General features: G+C 45.5%; 6 protein-coding genes across 6 annotated transcripts; 3 read left to right on the forward strand and 3 right to left on the reverse strand.

Annotated features, from left to right (window-relative positions):
- Positions 1 to 4,634: 4,634 nt before the first annotated feature.
- On the reverse strand, positions 4,635 to 5,877 carry BDW43DRAFT_310287 (uncharacterized protein; the record flags this gene model as incomplete). Its single annotated transcript, XM_032046893.1, has 4 exons — positions 4,635 to 5,095; positions 5,280 to 5,614; positions 5,672 to 5,790; positions 5,869 to 5,877. The coding sequence occupies 4 exons, from the start codon at positions 5,875 to 5,877 to the stop codon at positions 4,635 to 4,637; spliced, it is 924 nt and encodes a 307-aa protein (XP_031901097.1).
- Positions 5,878 to 6,247: 370 nt separating this feature from the next.
- Positions 6,248 to 7,237, forward strand: BDW43DRAFT_299654 (4-hydroxybenzoate octaprenyltransferase; the record flags this gene model as incomplete). The annotated part of the gene is made up of 1 exon (XM_032044764.1): positions 6,248 to 7,237. One exon carries the CDS (start codon positions 6,248 to 6,250, stop codon positions 7,235 to 7,237), a length of 990 nt encoding a protein of 329 aa, XP_031901098.1.
- Positions 7,238 to 8,103: 866 nt separating this feature from the next.
- BDW43DRAFT_58652 (SDR family oxidoreductase) lies at positions 8,104 to 9,196 on the reverse strand. Its single transcript, XM_032050271.1, has 2 exons — positions 8,496 to 9,196; positions 8,104 to 8,422 (listed from the first exon to the last, which is right to left on the reverse strand). The coding sequence occupies exons 1-2, from the start codon at positions 9,187 to 9,189 to the stop codon at positions 8,223 to 8,225; spliced, it is 894 nt and encodes a 297-aa protein (XP_031901099.1). The 5' UTR covers positions 9,190 to 9,196; the 3' UTR covers positions 8,104 to 8,222.
- A 357-nt stretch (positions 9,197 to 9,553) lies between these two features.
- Positions 9,554 to 11,608, forward strand: BDW43DRAFT_273692 (Zn(II)2Cys6 transcription factor domain-containing protein). The gene is made up of 6 exons (XM_032041651.1): positions 9,554 to 9,658; positions 9,719 to 10,141; positions 10,209 to 10,552; positions 10,613 to 10,741; positions 10,796 to 10,911; positions 10,973 to 11,608. The coding sequence occupies exons 1-6, from the start codon at positions 9,595 to 9,597 to the stop codon at positions 11,340 to 11,342; spliced, it is 1,446 nt and encodes a 481-aa protein (XP_031901100.1). The 5' UTR covers positions 9,554 to 9,594; the 3' UTR covers positions 11,343 to 11,608.
- A 1,813-nt stretch (positions 11,609 to 13,421) lies between these two features.
- On the reverse strand, positions 13,422 to 15,508 carry BDW43DRAFT_318881 (Alpha/Beta hydrolase protein; the record flags this gene model as incomplete). The annotated part of the gene is made up of 3 exons (XM_032048776.1): positions 13,422 to 14,546; positions 14,600 to 15,366; positions 15,419 to 15,508. 3 exons carry the CDS (start codon positions 15,506 to 15,508, stop codon positions 13,439 to 13,441), a joined length of 1,965 nt encoding a protein of 654 aa, XP_031901101.1. The 3' UTR covers positions 13,422 to 13,438.
- A 6,142-nt stretch (positions 15,509 to 21,650) lies between these two features.
- On the forward strand, positions 21,651 to 23,744 carry BDW43DRAFT_310293 (uncharacterized protein; the record flags this gene model as incomplete). Its single annotated transcript, XM_032046895.1, has 4 exons — positions 21,651 to 21,924; positions 21,982 to 22,700; positions 22,775 to 23,582; positions 23,635 to 23,744. 4 exons carry the CDS (start codon positions 21,651 to 21,653, stop codon positions 23,742 to 23,744), a joined length of 1,911 nt encoding a protein of 636 aa, XP_031901102.1.

Consider the following 23,744-nt stretch of genomic DNA (forward strand, 5'->3'; position numbering starts at 1 on the left):
CACCGGGGAGGCACGCAGTACACTGACGGGGCATTCTTCTTCTGTTTACAGTGTGGCGTTCTCCCCAGACGGTAAAGTTCTGGCGTCCGCCTCCGACGATAAGACTGTCAGGCTCTGGGAGGTGGCCACCGGGTTCTATCAAGCTCCGGGATGCAACAACGGACACGCACCGACAGACATTGGGGGGCCATTCAGAACTGAATGGATTTAGATGCAAACTCAGGTATCTTTATCAAAAAGCTTGGGTCGCCTTAGAAGGAGAGAATCTACCGTGGCATCATGCTGAGTTTCGTGCATTTGTTTGTCATGCTGTCAAGGGTACCCGTCTCTTTGGTAAGCAGACCCACCCGCCCTTCGGCGTGTTGGTCTGCCACACCTCAACGATAAATTTGAAGCTATTCAAGGTCCTATATACCACCACCATGCCTGATTCCTATTCTGATATAGAGACACGTGTCTTAAAGGCCTGTGAAATTGCTAAGTGCCAAAAAGAACCAAATATCTCAGTGTTAGCGCGTCAATTTGACATTCCTTATCAATGACTCCGAGCGCGTATCCTTGGTCGAGCTACACAAAGCACACGTCCTTTCCCTAAAAAGACCCTTGATAATTCACAAGAGAAGGTGCTGATTCGCTGGATTTGTCAGCTTGATAATCTATATAGTTCACCTACAGCCGGAATGATTGAGCAGAGTGCCAACCAAATACTGCAGCGGAATACAACTGACAGGCTACCTTATACAGTTAACAAGAACTAGGTTTATCGCTTTATTAAACATCTTCTGGAGAAGTTTAAGCTTATTTAGCAAAAGCCAAGAGATAAGAAGTGTCTTAATACAGAAGATATAGATATTCTTTAACACTGGTATAATTACTTAGAGTGATTTATTAAGCAGATTCCACCTAAGAATATCTATAATTTTAATAAAACTGGCTTTTAACTAGGACAAGAAAAAAGTCAAAAAGTTATGACTATAAGACCTATACAAGCCTCAAAGAGTAATCTAACTGGAGAAATAGACAAAGTAATCTCTACAATTGAATATATTATAGCTAATGGCTTTATCCTTGCTCTATACTTTATCTTTGAAGAGACATATCATCTTGAGCAGTGGTATGATTCAGATATTCCAGAGAAATATTAAATAGCTCTATCTTCTAAAGACTATACTACAGATAAGATCTGTCTTGACTGGATTCAGTATTTTTACTATTATACAAAACACTGTATCTCTAAAAAAGATGAGATTTAATTACTATTATTTGATAGTTATTGTCACGGGTAAGCCTTAGGCTTAGGGCCCCGATGGCAAGTTGCGATACTATATATACCGCGCCTGGGAAATCAACTCTGATCGGAGTTGATCATAGTGGATCTTTTTACCTAGTGGGAAGATCCTACGTATGGAATTACTAATCCCAGGAGTAATCCTTTACAGTTATGAGTCCTATCTTATCTATAAATTTCTTTAATTCTGCAGATAACACTATATTATTTCTTACTACTCTTCTCCTTATACAACACATCTTGTACAGCCTCTTGATAGACAACCTTTTCAGGTCTATAAACACTTTTATTACAAGAGAAATATCTATCTCATTTAGAGAGATATTCAGATAGATAATAAAAGTAATTTTCTGAGAGAGATTTATTCTATTTATGAGAATACCTTTAAACAATATATAATCCGGGATGCTTTTAAAAAGCGAGGACTATATCCCTTTAATCCAGAGGAGATAATGAAGCCTCTATGTAAGACTAAAGTCTCTATTGTCACAGATTGGACAGCGATTCGGCCTGATGTACGTACAGGATACCCTGACCCAGGTGCATGGACAATCGGCCACCGATGAGGAACATCAGGCCATCAACGGTTTGGTTTCCAACGGGAAATCTGAACCCTTTACGTACAGAATCTTCAGCTATAAATTAACGACTCGTTAGTAGTAGTTGGAGATCAAGAATCAGTCTCCTGTCTGAATAGTATCTACTGCCTGCCTTTGGTCTCTCTCCTTTAGCCTACGTATCCTTACCTAGTTGACAGGTCTTCTACCCTGAATAGTAGATACTCCTTGACATCTATACTGGAGATCAAAATAATCATAACACTATTACCACCACCATTAAGCTTATCATTGCCATCTATAATATAAGGTCTTTGTCAGAGTATTAGCAAAGCATAGAGCTTTATTAATAATAGCCTAGAGCTTAATCAAAGCTTTATATAATGTCTTGACCGTGTATTCCAGAGTTCTCTAGAAACTACAGAATTAGCCGGTCAGCTTAAGAGTGACCTAGAACAACACCTTTAACATTAAAAGCCTCAATATAGAAAGAAATCATAGAGAAGGATCACATAAACAGGGTCTCTAATGGTATATAATGCAAAACGTCGAATTCAAGAGTGTACTCAAGTGGAAAGACAGCAGACCCTTAGGCAGATTAAGAGAACGGAAACTTTGGAACGCGATAAATCACCACCACAGAAAACTACAGGGGATCTACCTAGCGCAGAAGCTAGTCAGGTGGATAAGGAAGGCCCTAGACTACTATTTTGGATAGATACTTAAGGCAATGCGGTGTAAATACTTGAATAGCTTCAAATTGAGGTGTGGCAGACCAACACGCCGAAGGGCGGGTGGGTCTGCTTACCAAAGAGACGGGTATGGTACTTTTCTTCCTTATCGATTATCTGGACGGTCGGGTCTTTATTATTGGATTCTATAGGTATATCATAGACTAATATTCATTATATTCATTAGGTCTTGTTGTGAATTGAGGCTCGACTGGATAAATTACAGAGCTTCAGATACGGAATAAATTCCGTTTAGGGATCAGATTGATTTCCAATTGATCTTCCTCAGAACTACAACAGGTCTCTTATTTCTAATCTCTTTGTTACAGGAGAGCCTGGGATAGTTACGATTTATATACAATTATTTCCTGCAAATAAGAACTATCCAGTGATTTCTAGATGATCTCGTAAATACGGACAGCTTGCCACTTATTCTTCATCTAGATGTTTCTATGCGTAGGGACACAGGCCAAGATTACAAGGCTCGTCATTAATGTTATATTACTTGTTATTACAGTATGCTGTCCAGATCGGGAGAATTATTGTTCCCTTCCATTCCAAATTAAGTTTAGCTTGGTTTCACCTCGGGGTTGCTGAAACAATCAAAGAGTATAAGTAGTGACTCAAGTTTCCGGATAGCCTGTAATCAAGTGGAACATCTCTTGGATATATTCCATAGAATGTGGGCTGAGTAATAATCTTACTGGTTGTAGTATCTTGGCATTAGGGCTGCCCAAACAATGGGGTTATGCTTCGCGTCGCGAACTAGTTTGTATCCATATCTAGAGAACTAATACATCCCTGGGCAAATTGTCGGAATATCGTGAAACATGTAGAGATTACGTGTTCCGGCATACAATACCCTACACATGCATGCATGGCTACTAGAGTAGCATTCTCCTTCATTTCTGTCGATGATGTAGGGTTGCATTGCATCAATTGGAATCCGTCTGGATCCGTCCCGACCCGTTCCGAAAGCCACGCTAAACTCAACGAGACCTTAATAGGATCACGTAAGCAACTTGTCTTTCTGATAACTTAAACTCGATGAGATAGAAAAGCACATTCGAGGACTTGCTGCTACATGAGATTGAGAAATAACAACTCTCAGAGTGCCCGTTGATGAGAAGGGAAAATCATCAGAACTATCAGTGAGTAAAGCAGATGAGTAAGCCAGTTTACTAGACCAGTTTAATATATATGTAGCATGCGAATAGGCCGGACATATGTCTAGGCAGCTTTTTAGAAAGAAAACACAATTGTCCTCACGATACTATCCCGTTTGTCAGGGTATTATTCATTATGGAACGCCGTATCTAGGTATATTAAAGCGTCTTGGATGTTACGTTGCCTGAGAACATTGATTCTGTCCTGATTGACCGAGCGAACTAACTAGTAGCACTGGATACATTGAGATAGTGTGAACGGGGTCTCGCGATCTTTTGGGCAAATAGGACCACTGGGGTTGACTAGCAAAAGCATTCCTCGATCAAACCACAGAGAGAAGGAAACCGCCATTCTGCAGCTTCTGAAATAGCTGTGACGGGTCGTACTTCAGTCTTCACCATAAGATAGTAGCGGACTCTGGATGCATCGTTCATGTACACGAAAGAATTACACAGTCCTCGCTCTTCCCCTAATTCCTTCCACTTTTTCGTGGTGGCGATGGACGCCTCTGACGGCCGCGCCATCACTGGCGCGCTCCCAGTCAATGAGAGTAGTCCACCTTATTCCAGGGCCATTAGCTCTGATTGAAATAGGGAGCTAGAAAGCAAAGGCTTACATTGACCGTTCTCAGGTTGCAGGCCTAGACAATTTCCGCCTTTCTCAATGCCCTACTGGACCGCGGATGCGGAAATTGGTTGAAGAACAAAAGTTTGGTTCGCGTCGGTGGACTCCTTCACTGCGAGCGCTTTTTCCCTCCAGAAATTGTATACGTCTTTGTACAGCTTGGCGTTTATTCTGGAGCTGGCGCCTCGGTAGTCATGGCGTTGGAAGTTTCACATAATTACAAAGTTAGCTATGCACTTGGCCAAAATGCCCATATACGCCAGTCACTTACCGAGGAGAACAATGGGCAGCAGCCGCGCCCAGAATCTTTGGCAGCGCTAGAACTGTACCGTTCGTAGGTGGAACAGCGTTGGTAATTGCTGGTATGTCGTTGAAAGGAGCAAAACAAGCTGGCAGCTCAGAACTGGGCTCAGAGTATATCAAGCCTAGCGTGACAATGTCTAGACGAACAACCAATGCCACGGTAGCCCTCACATCTGAATAGTCACCCTGCCATTCTGCAAATGCTTCAAAAAAGGCAGGGGCTTTTTCGATTTGATATATGCCCACTTGGTGCCATATATTGTGCACGGGATGCTGTACAGGTCGAAACGGGTCACGATGCCTGCAACAGTTATTTAACAGATCCAATAGATGCTGTCCGTGTCTGACCGAAATTTGCACCTCGCCCTTTAGTGCCCAGAAGTGATCGGGCTTTTCGTCCGCATTTGCATTGGCGATGGTCCCGTCTGCAAGCACGATCTTCCAGATATCAACAGAGAGCAGCTATCAGGGGCAAGGACGTTTAAACCTCAAAATCCTTGACGTTATCTGCAGCAAGGTCATACTGGCTTGAGAAATAAAAGAAGCCCCCCCTGGTGATGACTGATCAGGACTATTTCCGTTGGGCAGCATCGAAATCATTGAACGCACCTCCCAGTATCAAGCTACCAACCCCGACTGCTGGAATGCGACCGCCAATAACGCTGATCCTGTGAGAATCCAACCTATTGTACACATCGCCCCACAATGCACGAGGTTCAACGCTCACGATCTGTCTGTCTTCGCTGACAGTAACCTGGTTCAGGGTCCGGAGATCTATCATAAGACCTTGCTGTCCTGTACTGGACCAGCCAGGGTTCGGCGAATGACAACCACTGCGGATGGAAAATGGGATGCGCAAAGAGTGTACGATCTTAAGAGTCACGGCAACATCATGGGCGGATCTTGGGAGGGCAATCAATGCCGACTCGGAACAAGCGGCTGACCTTGGGACATTCGATTATTTCTGCTCCAGAAGAGTAGATACTCACGAAAAAGCTTACCAGTGGGCGTCCAACGCTGTCACTTTGTCCAGGCCATCCTCGATGACGATTCCGAAGAAATAAGACAGCAAGTGGAACGCAGTCTTGATTGACGCGGGCTGAGGGCTCTTGTCTGGATACTATGGTGGCAAAGCCCAGGTCCCTTTCCAGTTTCTCCCGCAGCTGTTGGGCTTGTGTATCAGACAGAGGCTTTCTACAAACGACATGGTGTTAGTTGGAGTCGTGGATGTCAGATTCAACGAGGTTGAATCGAGTGGCAACAAAAGGGTGACGTGAACTTAGTCAGCTCTTATAACTGCTCGACCATAACAGAATCAGAAAAACCAACACGGTTGCTTCATAAGCAGTCAATACTATAACTAGGGGTTTAGAAAGAGCATAATGATAGGGTAGATGGGGGCCGGAAGTCACGGGGATGCAACAAACCCTACTTTCCCGATTGGGGAAATGCATAAATAGCACCTGCTATCTATGTCTTGCCTTTTTGTCAGATTGTCTTCCCTTTATTCTGCATTAATTTGTGAATGCCCATGGGCTGTCCTAAGGTTCAACATGGCCGTGACGACTACTGCAAAGATGACCACCAACGCTTCCCTGGATGTACAGTATGGAGGAAATACCAAGTCAGGCTGGCTGAAGTATCTCCCTGAGTCGTGGCTACCTTTCGTGCAACTGGCCCGACTGAGCCCCCCAGCAGGTCTTTTCCTCATCTTCTTCCCTCACCTTTTTGGGATTCTTCATGCCACCATACACACGGGGCTTACTGCTACTGATGTCATCCGCGCAAGCGCACTGATGTTTGGAGGCAGTCTTTTCGTATCCAACGCCATACACATCTGGAATGACTTGATTGATGCACCCTTGGATGCGAAGGTAGAACGTACCCGCCATCGACCCATTCCACGAGGGGCAGTGTCTCCTACCGCAGCGTTGGTATTCACCATATCTCAGGCAGTTGGGGCGGCACTTTTTCTTCCCCTCATGCCCACGGGGTTTATCCGAACCACCCTTTACTCAATTCCTGGGATAGTGGGGTGGACATATTATCCGTGGGCTAAGCGATACACCTATTATCCGCAAGTGGTACTCGGGTTCTGCCTTTCTTGGGGAATAGTGATGGGATCTCTGGCCGGTGGCTTCGTGCCCTTCACCACCGATGGACTCTGGACCTTCGTGGATCCCTCTAGCTTCTGTCTCTTTGCCGCCTGCACTCTCTGGGCGATAGTATACGACACTATTTACGCACACCAAGACCTATCAGACGACAAGAAAGCGGGGATCAAGAGCTTGGCCGTCCTGTACGAAGGACGGACAAAACCCCTCCTTTGGCAGTTGTTGATGGCTATGACCGCATTGCTAATCATATGCGGTTCGCTCAGCGGGATGTCCATTATATTTTACTCTGTTGCGGTTCTAGGGTCTGCGACCTCGCTTGGTGCCATGGTCTGGAACGTCGACTTGAAGGATAGCCGGAGCTGCTGGTTTTGGTTCAGTAACGGTTTTTGGCTTGCAGGTGGGTCTATTGCGGCAGGGTTGATTATGGAGATACTTAATGTGGGGGTTTGATTGGAGGCGGTTATGCGAACTAGTGGATTGATTGTCAAGCGTTTTCGACGGATTAGCAAGACAACTGTCAGCATGCTGAATATGTTACCTTGCATAAACTAGAATGCCGATTGGATAGTTTCATTTGCAAACTGCTAATACTAGTCTTATTATACTTTAGCTATGTGTGAAAGTGACTCATGAATGTCTCTCTACCGTCGGCTCTCCGGTTCACCGGCGGAAGATTAGTGGACACGGATAAATCCCCACATCTGTCCTGTGAAGATAGGATCACAGGGCCAGTCGCTGAACCTTCTGTTTCTGCGAAGCTATGAGTGCAGATAATTTTAACCAGAACAAGTCCTGCCAATCATATTTTCAAGGATAAATCTAACTTTACCACTGCCGGCTAAAGAATCGATGATACACAGTGTACTCAGCGGTGGTGTTTCATTTTTGGGGCTATTCCTCGAGGACGAGTGATTCTGGGGTCTAGCAGACGACTCTACTACATACAGACACTTCGCCCAATAACTGCGGTATTATCCTCGGCCTGAGAAGTCCAATTCATATGTCGACAGATAAGTATCTGGAACCGTTAATAGATATCATGACAAGGGGCTTTATACACTGCTATGCTATTGTTCCGCCATGCTATCTTCTTAGAGCTGGGGATGTATATTAGCTCAGACGATATGTAACGAGCGAGAGGGTCAATACTCAACCCGTTGACGCGCACGTCTGCATTTCTATCTGTCAATGGCGGCATATGTGACAGACTACTACGTCTCTTGATGAGACTAGAATTGCAGGATATAATGCCACACTGTAAACATTCATGAAAGGCTGGATTGCCTGACTCACAATGATATCCATATCAGCTATGGCAATCGATCGGAATACACAAAATCATTATCACCACTGTACAACTGGCACAAGACTAGACAACAGTCTCCTCTCCTCTTACAATCCCTCTCTCAAATACTACCCGAGAACGCAAAGCAACCTACTCCTTCCAAGTAGCCTTCCATCCATCTTCCCCAAAAGGCCACCCAACAAGCCCAACACTAAGCAGTTTACTTCCCTCAATCTCCCCAGCCCTCGCCTTAAGCTCATCCACATCCCAATTCGCCCACAAAAACTTCCCCCTCAAGAACCTTGCCTCCGAACTTGCAAGCCAAACATAAAAGCTCGCCGGCAACGAAACTACTCTGAATCAGCTTATCATGATCACCCCACACCACAAAGTACGCATAAGTCATAGCGCAGCTTAACTCACCATCATCCTCATAGCCGATTGCCTCAATCCCCCCGGCCTCCCGATTCATATCTGTATCAACAATACCCGGCTGAACATGAAAAACACAAAGATCCGGATTCGCAAACGCAACAGAATCCCAAAGCCGCACAACCCCCATCTTTGCAACGCTATATGCCGCAAACCCGGGTCCAAAGTCCAGATGCGCGGCGGTTGACGAAGTCTCGATGACGACTGCGTCCTTCGCGGCTTTGGCGAGGAAAGCCTGAGCCGTGAATAGTGATCCTTTTAGATTCTGCTCAATGGAGGAGATAAATTGTTCACCGTTAACGTTGGCGATGGGGCCCTGGGGCCCGATTGTTGCGGCGTTGCTGACTAGGATGTTGATTTTGGTGTCGGCAGCGAAGGTTGCGAAGGCAGTGGTTACTTCGTCTTGGTTTGTGATGTCCGTGGGGAATATGAAGATCTCAGTGTTAGGGTATTGGTGCTCTATTGAGGCTTTAGTGGTCAGAAGGGGTTGTTTGCGGCGGCCGAGGAGGGCGATGCGTGATGCGCCTGCTGCGGCGAAGTGGTGGGCTGTTGCGGCGCCGATGCCGGTGCCGCCGCCTGTTATTAGGACTGTTTTGTTTTTGGCAGAGAGGGAGGGAAGGGTAGGGGATATGGAGGGGTAGGCTTTAGAGTGCCATTTTGTTGTTGGGGATGGGAAGGGAGGCATGGTTATTGTTGGAGGTTTGGATTATTGGGAATGATAGAATGGCTTGGTTGTTGCATGGGAGATATGTCTCTGAGCGAAGAAAGGTGATTTTATATAGGGTTGACTTTACATCTTCGACTCCAGGACGGACTTGTACATTTTGTGAAACTAGGTGTGAATATCATATTCGAAAGGCTTGTACTACGTACGAATTCAATGCTTAGGGTTTCGGAGATGCGAAACTGAAGCATTCTTGGCATCTTGACAAAATGTTCCGCCCGAAGAACTAAGTAACTACCGTGTGTTAACTAGTTAGTTACTACTTTAGTTAGCGCTGACAAATGTAGCGTTGCTGACAAATGCTACAAAATGCCATATAGGGATTCGAATTCGCAATTCCCGTGGGATGCAGCGGCCTTACGCAAAATGTGCGACGGAGATGCGCAAACTGTTCTGCGTTGTAGCCTCTGCAATAAACCGTTTGACAAAGGTGGGTCGTCCTTCCACTTATCGCGCGACGGAGACTCTGTACTCACAATGTACTGCTTAGAGTCCACGCTAAAGAGGCATGGATACTACTGCCGCTCTCGACGAGTTGGTACTGCCACCCGGTCTCGTTCATGTGTTGCTTGTGCGAGAGGCAAGGCGCGCTGCGATAACCGACGGCCTGAATGCTCGAGGTGCATAGCTAAGGCTATAGAATGTCATTATCCTGCAAATACGAATGCGCCCAAAAGAAACGGCCCTAGGACACGGCGCGGCGATGATGCGCTGACTGAAGGGGGAAATGTAGCACCTTCGCTCGCACTAGACTTTGGCAGTGTTGAAAATCGTCAAGCAAGCAATGACGATAATATCACTCTCGACAGTACACTTGTAACAGACGCAGAGATCGCGAATATTGGAGGAGAGTACCTTGATTGGGGTATCTCAGATATCAATTTTGTGGACTTCTTGAATCCGCAGATGGATGGTAAGATCCGTTCCATACACTTCATCGAGGTCACCATCTTTAGTGCTTCAGCCGACCTATCGAACAGTTCAAGTACAGGAACCGATCCCTTCTCCCAGTATATCGATGCCACCAATACCAACATATATGCCCCGGCTACTCATTCAACGACCGAAAAGAAAGGCTGGGGCTCAAAGGACCTCGCATCTAATCATGCACACGTTGAAATCATATCTCCGAATGATAATGCGCCACAACACCCTTCCACCCTTTATTCATCCGCATTCAATATCTCATAATGTGGGGAATAACTCCATGGACCCCCTAAGCAACTGTATCAGCTTGGTACATATGATAGATAGCGAGGCCCACACCAGTCGAAAGTTGTTCTGGCAAAAGGTGCGGCTGGAATGCGAACTATTGTGTGAAGAGGTACGTCGAGTTCGCAATAACTGTAGAAAGAGACACCCAAGAGGCTGACAGAAATATTAGCATCGGAAGTTGAATGAATGGGATTTGCTGGGGGCTATGCAAGCCCTATCTATTTATATTCTCGTACGATTAGATGAAGGCGAGACGGACTACAATAATCTTGATTTCCTATTACTCGCAACGGTGACAGTGGGTCTCTCTCCGGCTTCTTTTCCATTACCTAGTCCTAACTATAGTACGTAGATACTAGCGAAGCAACTCTCCCGTAAAGACTTCACGGACGGCACGCGCTCTTCACCAGGCGGGGAAGGTCCGCAAGTCAGCTGGAATGACTGGATATTCGAAGAGTCAAGAAGAAGGTTTGGACCCACCCATTATAGCGCAGTCGACCGACGGTAAAGAGTATTAATTGGTTCAAAGATTGTCCGTGATCTATCGAATTGTGAATATGTTAGTTTACTTCGAGCCAGCGGCAATGTGTGATCTCCCAACGCACCTTATTTTAGCACCACTACCGGCGAGGAAGCAACTATGGGAGGCAGGCAATGAGTCTGCGTGGAGAGCAGAAAGCGACAGGGAACCTGGTGTCCAGACTGCTTTTGGATTGGCCGCAGACGGTGAGCTAGTGAAACTGGACGATGGCCACTTATACAGCAACCATGCGGTATTGATACAAAAGTCCTCGGATGCTAGAGCTTTGCCCAAAAGCACAATAGGTTGGGAGGAATGGTGCTCGGGAATGGATGGATTTGGCGGGCTTGTTATGCTTACTGCTTCCATGATCGTGTAGGGCTTTTCACAAGTCTATAGACCGACCTAGTCGATACCCACTTAGGAAGGTACCGCATAGAACCATACTGATGAGATTCAAGACGTCTGTTAGTCTACGAAATCAACTCTGTGAAGCTTATCTTCTAGGGCAACAGCTCTCCACGGTTATGATTGTCTACCTACTGGTGGTAATGCTCTGTAATATAGTCCTTTTGGTTAGTTATACTGGGCTTGCTGATTAAAGCTAAAAGGGTAAGTTAGAAATATTATATGCTGTTGCTATGGCGTAAGCCCTGTCTTCCTGTTTGGAAGATGTAGTTATACTAATAGTATTGTCTGTTCCATGGTTCAGATTCTCCGCTCTTCAGGTTACGTTGGTTGCGAACATGGCTGATAGGGGTCATCTTAACCAGACGTTGATATGTTCCTCTATGTGGGTTGGAGGGTCATTCTCTGCAAATTAGTGTTGGGTTTGCCGTTATCTAAACACTTGCTCGCTATGGAGACTATCTACAATGCGATCATCTTTTCGGCTTGAAAGGATGAATGATATACTTTCGGTTTGATTGAATGTAAGCCTTTTTTACCTTGAAGGTGCCTAACTAGCCTTTGTTCAAGCTCTTATACTAAAGAATGAATGACTGTAAGAGAAAAGTACCAAGGCCGGTTGGGAGCTACTTGGGGTGCGATGACCGGGAAGACAGCTTCTTTGTCGTTGATCAGAATGAGCCGAACTCAACCGTACCTCGTCTTCGGTATCTCAGCACTCCTATGCACCCCTTCATTAATCAAAAGAATTTGCCAAGAGTACTCGACAGCGGGTCCATATCTAGGCCAGTCGCTATCTCACCTATTGCAATAAGGAATGACTGAACGCTTTTTGAAGAGCACCGAGAGGGGTTAGTACGAGCCTGCAATACAATTATGATATAACGATCTACCTATATCCTATTCGTAAAAGATAAAGCATTTTCAGATAGTTAAGCCTATACAGCGAAATTCAGAGGAGCAAAGTTATCCAAAAACAAAGGTTTAGTACATGAAGCTTGAGGGATATGTCAAAGTATCGAATTATGTACTATCTATCGTGGCCGAACTAAAGGGCCAAATGCCTTGCGCCAGTTTCCACCGACTTTCTATAAAGCTATTAGTTGTCTATTATAATTGCGTCTTAAGGTGTGTGTTTTTGAAACCGTAGTCGTAAATACTCAACCAGCGAACGGCGAAAGCAGTAGGCCAGCCCGAACGCTCAGGAGAACAGAACGCCCCCAAAGCAACTCCACTTATACATTCCATGTTCCCCGGCAGCGGGACATGAGGTATGCCGACATTGCCAAAAGACTTGCGCCGAGAAGCGCAGCCTCAGCGGCAAATATTTCCAAGCCAGCGAAGTTTGTGCCGCCCTGATATCAATTCGACACATATTCTGTAGCATTGTATGCGTTGGGTTACCTACTGTAAGGGGAACGCAAGATACACTTGGATTCACTACGGAGGCATGGTGCACTACCCGATATAGTACAGAGCCTTTGGACAGGGCTACAGGAAGAATTGATCCATAACGATCCATAATGTCGCCCCACTCAACCCCGCCCATGTATAGATCAAGAGATATATGAATCAGTCATTCATCATATTTCATGCTATGCCAAGTGCAGACCGCCAATTACGGCAGACTGGAAGTATTTGGGCCCCAGGAGACCTTCCCACAGTGTTCGCCTTTACACTTACTCTATACAGTTAATTAATCTGTGGATTGCATTCGGGGCCAGTGGGACCTTTCTTTCAGGTTTGGTTGCGTGAGGGTTTGCCAGGCCGACGGAATGCAACGGATGTTGATGGTAAAATGTTTGCTGGGCTGGGGGTAAGGCGCCTGAATTAGACTGGATAACGCTTAGCGACATGGCTGGGGCATGTTGTATATACGCGATGACCGAACTAAGTGGGTTCTCTAACCTCGGTCCTTCTTCCCAACCAACGTGTACTTCAGGACAACGTCGTGGAACGTGTTTTGCATTCCATAATTTTACCTCTCATAGCGCTGTACAACTGAATATCAGGACTAAGCCGCTATGGATATAAAACTATTATTTTCCCAGCATATCAGAGACAAAGTCAAGTCAAATGAAGCTTCCACCACTCCTCCTTCCGCCTAAAAGACTCATAAATAGTTCCATGACCGACCCATCCATGGCCCTCACCGTCAAACTCAACCACCTCCGCTACCCTTCCACACTCATGCATCGCACTAGCCATCATTCTAGCCTGCGCAACAGGAACCACCATATCCGACGTACCCTGCAGCAAGAGCAGCGGCGCCTTCATCTGCGCGGCAAAATGGCACGGACTGCGCCGAGTGAGCTCCGCGTCCCTATCCTCCGCCTTAGTAGTACTAAGCAATATCCGGTCCACATCCTGGCTCTCAAATTTGTATGAATCGGCCTGCAACGCCCGGACATCACTGATACCGTAGGAACTGATCCCCGCCGCCCACACATCAGGGTACATGTGCAGAGCCCGCAGCGTCAGGTAGCCGCCTGCACTCCCGCCGTAAATCCCGACGCGCGCTTTGTCGACAAGCCCCTGCTCCACAAGATAGTCGACTGCGCTCGCGGCATCACCGACATCCACGAGGCCCCAGTATCCGGAGAGACGTTCGCGATATTCGCGACCGTAACCGGTCGAGCCGGTGTAGTTCAGCGCGCAGACGGCGAAGCCGCGTGTCGTCCAGTATTGGATCTCGAGGTTAAGTGCTGGGCTGACGCAGCTGTTGGGTCCGCCGTGGACGTACATAAGAGCTGGGGGCGGGCCGAGGTTAACGGACTGGTGACTGGGGTGCTGGGGTGGGAAGTAAAACATGTGTACGTTGTTGTCGAGCTGTGGGCCATACTTTTGAGGTGCGCTGAATTCCGTGGCGCGGGAAACGTATGCCGCGTCTAAGGTGAAGGATGCCGTTGATGTCAGGACCGTGCTTTGGGCCTCCTTCGTGGGCGCGATGGACACCAGAGCCAATTCCTGGGGAGATGTTGCCGTTGAACCAACGATGGCGAAGCTGGTTGGGGAAACGCGGTAGATTCCATTTGCGCGGGATCCCACGTCCAGGTACGGAAGGTCAAGCTGCTGGGCAGTAGACGTAGTGGTGTCAATTAGGAAAAGCTGGCTCGTGGCGTGGGTAATAGCGGATGCGACCAGGGTGGTTGCGTCGAGAGAAATATACGTGGAGCTACACGTATGTTAGTTTCGCCCACGAACTAATGGTTGAATGGATTGTCGTACCTTCCAAGTTCCCATTCGGCGGTGGCAAACTCCGCTTCTTCGAGGCCCTTCAACTCCAAGGGGCGAAGGACGCTCTCTTGTACGTTGAATGAATACAGCTGCCAGAATCCTGTTCTATCGCTCGCAAAGTACAACAGTCCGTCCAAACCCCATTTCGGCTGAGCGATGCTCTCTGCCATTGCTTTACCAGCAATACGTTTGGTATCCTTAATAACTCCATTCTCCCAAGTGGCAACGTGAAGAACGGTTCCGGTCCACGGCATATCCGGATGGGACCACTGGATCCAAGAAACATGCCTCCCGGAAGGGTTGAACTTAGGATGGGAGAAGAAATCATCGCCCTGCGCGATGGTGGTTTCCTTACCTGTCTGGGTATTTATAGCGACCAGGGAGTTATGAACCATGGTTGCCTGGGTTTCTGGGGTGGCTTCCCGATGATCCTCCTTGATCGCAATCACCCACTGCTGATCGGTAGGATGATGGCAGAAATCAGCATAGCGGATGCCGTTGACACCTTCCCGGACTAGCGTCACTTTACCAGAGATTGGATCGAGCAGACAAATGCTGCAAGACCTCTCATCGCAGAAGGTGATCAGCCCGTCTGGCCTCATCGCAATTGAACCGCCACCGAGCTCCTGCACCGTCGCGTGTGCACTGAACTCGTTGGGCAGCACATCACGGCTCTCACCGTGCAAATGCTCAACGATTGCATGGCGGCCGTCCTCGGTAGGGCGGCATTCTACACAGTAGATTGCTCCTGTTGATTCCTACACCTCATTAGTGTGGTTGTGACATTTGAGAGCAGGAGTTGGGACTAACATTGACGACTACCTCGTGAAGCGAGATACTACTAGTTGACAGTAGTTCGGGGGTGAGTGGACTCTCCCAGTGGCCATACGGTACTGACATTTTAGTGGAGGTGTTGTGATGAGAAGGAGTGAAGATGTTCTCGGATGAAGAGCAAAGATGACTCAAATCATGACCAAGTAAATTTTTTACATACAAATTTCCGATATAATCCTCTATATATTTCTCTTCTTAGAGAATTCGAGCACATACGACCATAGGGTGTGGAGAACAGGGCTTCCCGTCCGCTCAGCCGTACTTAAGCCACACGCCGGCCGGTTAGTAGTTGGGTGGGTGACCACCAGCGAATCCCGGCTGTTGTATGTCCTTTTTATATTTTGAAAGTTTTTGATATATTTTTGCATAGTACCACAGTCCACAGTCTTCAGTTGATATTCTCACACATTCTAATTAGGCCTTAATAATATTACTATTATCTTATTTAAACTAGTCATGCAACCAAATTGGTAGAATTCTATAGAATACTAAGCATTGAGTAAGACTGTAAGAGAACTAGCTACTATATTATATTTATAATATTTATATTTATATAAGATAATAGCAGCCTGTTACGCCTGACTATTCGGTCAAGAGCTCTATGAGTGTTAGCTGCCTTGCGTAGCGAGACGACTATACCTGAGCGGTGAATCCGATGTGATTCTGTGGATACAAATAACGATGGTTCTGAATATGATTCTATCCAGGATCTGATGAGGTAACCTAATCCAAGGTCCGAATGACGTGCCGTAAATGAATATCTGAAAAGCTCAAGTCCAAAAGGCCAGGCCTACTAAGTATATGATGGAGCTGGTGTAGCTCACGTGTAATGGGATTGATTGTCTTAAGGTCTAAATCTATCATACAGAGATTCCTTGGTGTTGTGGTCAGGTCACGTGGTTGATGCCTTAGGCTCCTATAGGCTCTGACAGTATATATACTCAGTAGTTAAGGAAGTGCGAATAAGTCAATTACTAACTTGATACCAAAGGTATATCCTAAGTAACTTATGAGATTGATCACGAAGAACTAAACTAAGTACATGAATGAGTGTCCTTATATATCCTTAGTTGGCTACTCCCGTGATGACTCCCATGGGGGTAGGTCTGGGGGTATATCTAATCACCGTGTGTAGTTCCGTATACTCCATCGTATACTCCTCCGGGGGTAGGTAACGGAGTTGGTATCACGTGACATAGGGATCCTCCCTATCTTTATCTCGGGTAGCCGTCACCTGTTCTTTCATCACTGTAGTCCTATCTGTGGCGGACCACCTGACCACCCACCGCCTTCCGCCGGTGGGTGGTCGGCGGCCTACCGGCAGATTCGGCCTAAAGGCAGATTTTGAAGCTATTCATATTGCAACACTAATTTAACGCCTAGACCCTGTAGAATCCATAAAAAAAATAGGATTACCCGAATCCTCTACTATTCCAGTATAGGAAGCAGGATTTTGATTTTCCGCTGCAGGCGCTGAAGGAATAGGAGGGAGGTGACCATATACGGCCTTGAATTCCTTGTCCAATTGCTTCTTCCTATTCAACACCTCCCTAGTCCTTCTATCAGCGATAGAGCAATTTGCATCCCGTACGCGTAGTATACCATTACCTCTGAGGTGTTTAACTGATCACTTAGTAGCTCTACGGCAGCGAGGTATCTGTACAGCCTTAATTTGCTCTAGAGTTTGATTCATTATCATAAGCTGTTCCGCTTGAATCTTCTGCGTGTTATAGATACATTTTAAGCAGCGCTTAAGGTAAGGCGAGACCTCTATTTCCTTTATTAGATAAAGCAATTTATTCTGATTCTTTTCTGCTTGTATAGCTGATTTTGGAGGCGTACTTTTAACACTTGAAGATAGCGGATTCGGGGGAGGCGTAGTATTTCTATATATAGGTAGATCAGATATAGAGATCTCAGGGATAGACAGTAGAGTATTCTGAATAGCATTAATCACAGGGGATCTGTTTAGAGGAAATATCCCGCGTTCTTTAAAGGAGTTATAAATAATTCGCTGCTTGAAGGTCTTATTGCGTACAGCCATGATATCTCACAAGAAAGTGGATTTATCTTCCGGTATCCCACACCACTGCGCGATAAGATTATTTGTACTGTAAAAATGTATTTTGTAGGTAAGAAAAGGCTTTCTATCAAGTGGTTGACAGAGATGAGTTATATGAGGTTTAAAACAAAAGAGTAGGATCTTATAAGTCTCGCAGAGTTAAAGAAATTCAAGGGTTTTATAAGCAGTATAACTATCAAAGAGAAGAATATATTTTTTCCCTTTTTTTATACAATTCTCAGTCTCCTTGTGAAATTGATAAAGCCATTGGATCATTAACTTATTGTTGATATAGCCTTTCTCAAAGACAGCAGTATAGTAATCCTCTGGTATAGCCTTATCATCATACCAAGCTTCCATAAATCTCTGCCCTTTAAAGATAAAGAGCGGAGTTATTATCCATCCATCTGCAGCAATATATTCAAGCGCTGTGATATTCTCTGCATGCTCTGCTTCAGTATTATCGCGAGGCCTCTTTTTCTTTGTCCCTAGTACTTTCTGATTCTTTCCTTGACCTGGTTGGAAGCCGTATTTATCAAAGTTATATACGAGACGATCAGGGACCCCTTTAAGCAAGTTGGTGAGCTAAATATACCAAAATTGAAGTAATCTAATATCCTCTGTCTCTATACACTTCTTCTCCTTCGTTCCTTGCATCTCAGGGCCAAGCTGGAGGTATGGAGGAAGCTTCTTGATAAAGTAATATGCCCAGGATTGATTAACATGTTATACAGATTTAACCTGCTTTAAGGTTTGATTTGCAAAGTCAATTAGAAGTGATACCGTGACAGGAAGGTAAAGATCTTGTATTCTAGTAATCCACCTCACTAAGGCATCCTCTTGATACTGATTTAGAGCTTTATTTGTAGAGGGGCGACCATTTCAAGACTTTCTATGATCATGGATGCGGCCGTATAGAGTACGGTAAGGAACTCCGAATTCTCGCGCGATTTTAGTGATATTAGGTTTTTCAATTTGCTGGGCCGCTTTGGCGGCTTCATCTACACGTCCATCATGAATTTCAGACACTTTAGGCATATTGGGTGGTTTGTATAGCTTCAAAAAGATGATATTTTATGATATTTTTAAAATCTGCCTTTAGGCCGAATCTGCCGGTAGGCCGCCGACCACCCACCGGCGGAAGGCGGTGGGTGGTCAGGTGGTCCGCCACAGATATCACTTTCTGCCTTGTGCGTCTGCTTTTCTCGATAAGGCATACTAGACAAGGGTCTGTAACATAGCCTAATCCAGAAAGCGGTCTTATATATTAGAATACTATACAGTTCTAGCTCATAAGCCTATAGAGGTCATGATATTATACACTAATGGCTAGATATAAGCCATATACCGGCTCTAATTGTCGGGATACTGATCGATCGACGGGAGGGAGAGGGATAGGTAATGGAGTAATAAAGGAAAAACTTCAAACAAACGTACTAGACCTTTTGGATTGCAGGTGGCTTGTCACAGATGACTCGCTTCCCTGCATCGCTCGCCAACTATACTTAAAGAAGCCTTTCTCTAGCTGGGTGAGGAAGAGAGAAGTCCTATATATATCTTCTCATCCACAATTCTGGTACATACGACCACAGGGTGTGGAAAACAGGGCTTCCCGTCCGCTCAGCCGTACTTAAGCCACACGCCGGCTGGTTAGTAGTTGGGTGGGTGACCACCAGCGAATCCCAACTGTTGTATGTTTTTTTCCCTCTTTCTTATTTCTATTATTTGTTTGCCTTCAATATACGAATTATTCACATTTTATTTGCTTTTTTGATTTCTTGGGCTTAGCTCCCGTACCGCTCTATCTTCCCCGCTTTTTCTGAATCCGCCTGAACCTCACTAATCTCTAGCGACTTCTTCTGTACAATAACTGAATAGCTGACGTGCGTTCTCTCCCTAGACTGAATTACTGTCGTTGTTTCTATTATTGTGTTTTATGTTGGAGTTTATCCGAGGGGTTTTTTTTTAATTTATGGGTTTAGCTCCCTTCACCTTCACACTTGCTATCTCATTTTCAGTTATTTCACCTAATATGCCCTAAAGTCCTCTAATTTTTAACTAGGCTGACCGGTGGGAACGGGATAGGATGCTAAGGATGGGATGGGATGGGACATGGGACATCATCCCATTCTTTGTATCCCATTTTCCATGCCGTTTTTCCTTTTTGGGAGCTCTATCCAGAGCTCTTTCAGGGGGGAGACTCGCAGATTGAATTAGAGCACTTTAAGCAGTGTATTCAAGCTGCTTGGAAAGGAGCACTCTAGATCGTATTATTTTCTTATGTCTCGCTGAATTCGGGTTGTCTATAAGGCACATGGCTGGTATACTAAGTATTGATATGGGGAATCTATAGAATCAGTTTTTAGACTAAAACATGCGGATTTGGTGGAGATACTGGCGGTTGAAGTCAGCGCGTTAAATGCAGAATTTCCGGGTGTTGCAATGTATTTGTAGGATCTGTAGCCAGAACCCTACAAATAGTTCTGTATCCATCATCACCTTCAGCCTTCTGCCTCTCGAGATAATAAGGCGCATATATAGCCAGACGAGGAGCATTTCGTCCAAATCGCCTTATTATCTCTACTCTTACCGGACGATATCCGATCTAAGCTTTACAACTAAGTACAGAGGTTCTTCTTTCTATCCTGCAAACATGAAGTAGCACTGTTACAGTAAACACCGCAAAACACACCTCCCAATTATTACCTATACTCCGTAGTCTGTGGTGACGGCGAATTACTTACTAGATATAGTATAGCGTGTCTATTCAGGAATAATGTACATGCCTCTTGGCATCGCAGTGCGTGGTCTATATAGCTTCCAACTTTCCCTCTTGACATTAGGTTCTTTTCCCACCATTTCCTTTTGTTCCTTTGCTTTTGGTTCTGTCCGGACCAGTCATCCCGTGTCCTGCACTTCGCCACCCCCTTAATCCTCTCTGGGTACGTGATTTTGCGAGATTGGATTTGCGGTTCGTGAGTAAAGAAGTCAAGTAATGAAATCAGTTTCTTATCCATTTAAATGTCTATCAACATCAACTCTTTCGAGCGCCTGAGAATAATTAAGGTCGGTATTAGGTTGGTATGTGCTATGAAAAGATTTTTGCTCTAGTTTAAGGCGCAGCTTGCTAACCTATCTCACTTCAAGGAAAGTCTGTGAATTCCCATGCCTCGTCAGTTACTCTTTTCAGGTGCCGCTCCCATACGGAAGTTCCCGCAGTTAAACAGTATAGGAAACAGCATTCAGCTTTAGACAACACTTATTTCAAAAATAAAGACTCGATAACTCCAATCACTGAGCCATATATCACGGAATTCTCGGTAAGCCTCGCCGGCATCGATATGGGCCAGGATTCCAGCCGGAATCAGCTATCAAAAGATCAGGAGGTTGGCATCCACCTGCATGAATATTGGCCAGGCAGTATCGCTACAGGTTAGGGTCTCCCCGAAAATAAATATAGATAATAGGCCCACGACGACAATCAATAGCGTTCTCTATTGGGATGTGGAACAGTGTCACAGGCTTGTGCCCCAAGTAGCAATTTATTGGATAAGACTGTCTGCTTGCAGCCTCCCGGCTTAACTGGATGTCTCTGCGTAGATTGGAGTAGTATTGCTACTTATCCAATCGATTCACAGGAAATATGCATTAAAATAAGGTGCATCCTGGAGAGTTCCCCCATATTAAGTGATGAAAGGGTCAGTGACCCTCTTCCCTCACTCCAGACTGTTCTTATTATTTTGAAGCAATAAACTTTTGTATTCAACTATTCAGGCGCTGACGTCGTGGTGTCAAGTGAGTGAAGGCGTAGATCATGTGACATTGGACCACTTGATAGGTGGGAGAATTGCTAGATCCTATTGCGGGCAGTGGGGGAGGTCATCATTCTCACTTTTCTATTCAATTTCTCCAATCAGCTTGAGAACTATCTTCGCTGTTATCTGCAGGTATGAACTTGGAACCCACCTCTTTTGAAGTGAAAGATAAATGAAGCTTCGACATGGTCAAAGCAAGTGATACAATACAAGTCACTACTGCGGATCTCTGTTTCGCGAGAGCTCTTTCCCAGTTCTCCCAGTACTGTCCATGGTCTATCCATTTTTCATTTTTATGTTAATATGTGATGTGAGGCTGATCCTATACACTATGGCTTCTGGTTATTCTACCACCACAGTCATGCCGGTTTCGACAGGAACTCCGAAGTTTCCAGTTCTGCGAATTATGTCTGGAGACTGTAATTATCTCTTCATGGCCGGGAATATCACCGTCCGCTGTCCTTGTAAAGAATTTACGGGAACGTCTAAGGATGGACAGCTGGATATTTTCTGTCAAAACTGTTCTCATTCGCTCAAACAACATGGAGACGCAAGTTCGGCAGAGGTTGATTCAACCCAACAAAGAAGCAGCCAGCTGGAGACATGTTAGATTGTGTCCTCGATCATGTCATGGCATAACTAATGATATTTATGATGAACAGCTTCCATTCTCTGTCCGTATGTCAGTCCTCGATCGGAGACGGTCTCAAAACTCGCCGACCTCATTGATGAGCAGAAAGTTGTGCATGTGCGGGGGACCCCTGCGAGCGGGAAAACAACACTGGCTCAACTCCTGCAGCAATATTATGAGGTTAAAGAGAGGAACTCAATCTATATTGACACATGGCGCGAGCTTGAAGAATACCTTTCAGTAGAAGACAACCGTCGCCTTGGCGCCTGGGGCATTCTCGAGAGAATGTTACGGACAAGATTTGGTTCAAATATGGATTATCTGGCTCCGGGAACTATCCTCATTGTCGACGAAGCCCAAGGATCCTATTCGGACACCCTCTTCTGGAATTCAATAATCAAGCCACGGTTGTCCCACGAAGGTCTAGATATCAACTTCTGTCTTTTTTGCTGCTACGGGAGCCCGTTGAGCGGTGTTGACATGGAGCTCGATAGTGATATCAGAGCTTTTACGCCCGCTCATTTTAAGCTAGCTCAACGCGTGACGTTGACCCCTCAGTCACGTCCATCATCGCCTCCGATTGGTCTATTCTTCACCCGATCAGAGTTCACGGATGCTGCCCAGCGATTGATAGCGAACTCTCGTTTTCAAGAAAAGTTTACGCTCCGTCCAGACGCCGAAGACTATCTTTTTTCGTTGACAAACGGACACCCGGGTGGTCTTAGCTCTGTGTTAAAGTACATTCACGATGTGAGTTTCTTCCTTGATTCCAACTAAAACGCAGTTTATTTTCATGCACCCTTGACTAACTGAATTTGCATTAGTTTTATCGCCATGCTATCAAGAGCCGTGATTTATCAGTCATGACGAAGGAGCACGTGGTCGACAGCTTGAAACGGGATCAGGATGTCTGGGACATACTGACTCAAGAGCCAATATCACGTTCACTGCCCCAGGGCCGTTGGCTCACCACGGAAGTTGCAAACCTCCTCGCTAAGGTTTTGGAGGAAGGAAATGTACTATGTGAGCCGAACAAAGAGGCAGAAACATGTTACAAGCGCGGATGGTTGCACAGAATGCAAATACTCGGAGAGGATGGTTACGACAAGGAAGTCTATGTGCTTCCTTCGAGACTCCATGAAAAGCATGTACCTCTAATATCATACCTCGATTGCATTATTTTAACTAATCCTAGGTGGATCGAACACTACATCGCAAAAAGAGCGAAGAGTCTACCCTCAGAATTCCAAAATTTACGAGATTTGACTCTTGCAATATTACAAGAGTTTTCAAGCTCAAATCTAAGGCACTCAGACCAAGGCAAGACACTGTCAAGTGGTGCACAGCCAAAACCAATTGAGGTACAGTATCAAGACGAGTTCTACCGGTGTTTTAATAAGATAGCCGGTAGAGGTGTGCCAGTCTCTACCGAATGGTCTAGGACCACAGACGGTCGAGTGGATTTTTGGATTCCTGGCCAGAAATGGGCATTGGAGATTGTCCGGGAGCAAGACCGAATCAACGAACACATTATGCGCTTTCACGAGAATGGCCAGTATTACCCTTGGCGAGTAGATGGTATGATCCAAGATTGGATCATTATCAATTGTACCACTTCTCCGCCGACACGTGGTTAGTTTATACCCCGCCTTATTCACCGTTGACTCAACTAATATAAGAGTAGGGTACGAAGAGACACAGCTTATCCATGCAGTTTTCAAGAAGGACTATGCAGAGTTAGAGATTCTTGATAATCAGAGGGAAATTTTACAGACCTCCCTTTTGCACAATTGA

This window comes from Aspergillus alliaceus, assembly GCF_009176365.1.
Source record: "Aspergillus alliaceus strain CBS 536.65 unplaced genomic scaffold BDW43scaffold_17, whole genome shotgun sequence".
In the NCBI taxonomy this organism is placed as follows: Eukaryota; Fungi; Ascomycota; class Eurotiomycetes; order Eurotiales; family Aspergillaceae; genus Aspergillus; species Aspergillus alliaceus.

What these genes read in the sequence shown, in the direction of transcription:
- BDW43DRAFT_58652 (XM_032050271.1), bottom strand. Translation starts at nt 9,189, where the DNA reads ATGCCTCCCTTCCCATCCCCAACAACAAAATGGCACTCTAAAGCCTAC. An exon ending in AATCGGCTATGAGGATGATG is followed by an intron (nt 8,423 to 8,495) that starts GTGAGTTAAGCT and finishes GATTCAGAGTAG; the next exon opens with TTTCGTTGCCGGCGAGCTTT.
- BDW43DRAFT_273692 (XM_032041651.1), top strand. Translation starts at nt 9,595, where the DNA reads ATGTGCGACGGAGATGCGCAAACTGTTCTGCGTTGTAGCCTCTGCAAT. An exon ending in CTTGAATCCGCAGATGGATG is followed by an intron (nt 10,142 to 10,208) that starts GTAAGATCCGTT and finishes CCTATCGAACAG; the next exon opens with TTCAAGTACAGGAACCGATC. An exon ending in TTCGAAGAGTCAAGAAGAAG is followed by an intron (nt 10,912 to 10,972) that starts GTTTGGACCCAC and finishes ATTGGTTCAAAG; the next exon opens with ATTGTCCGTGATCTATCGAA.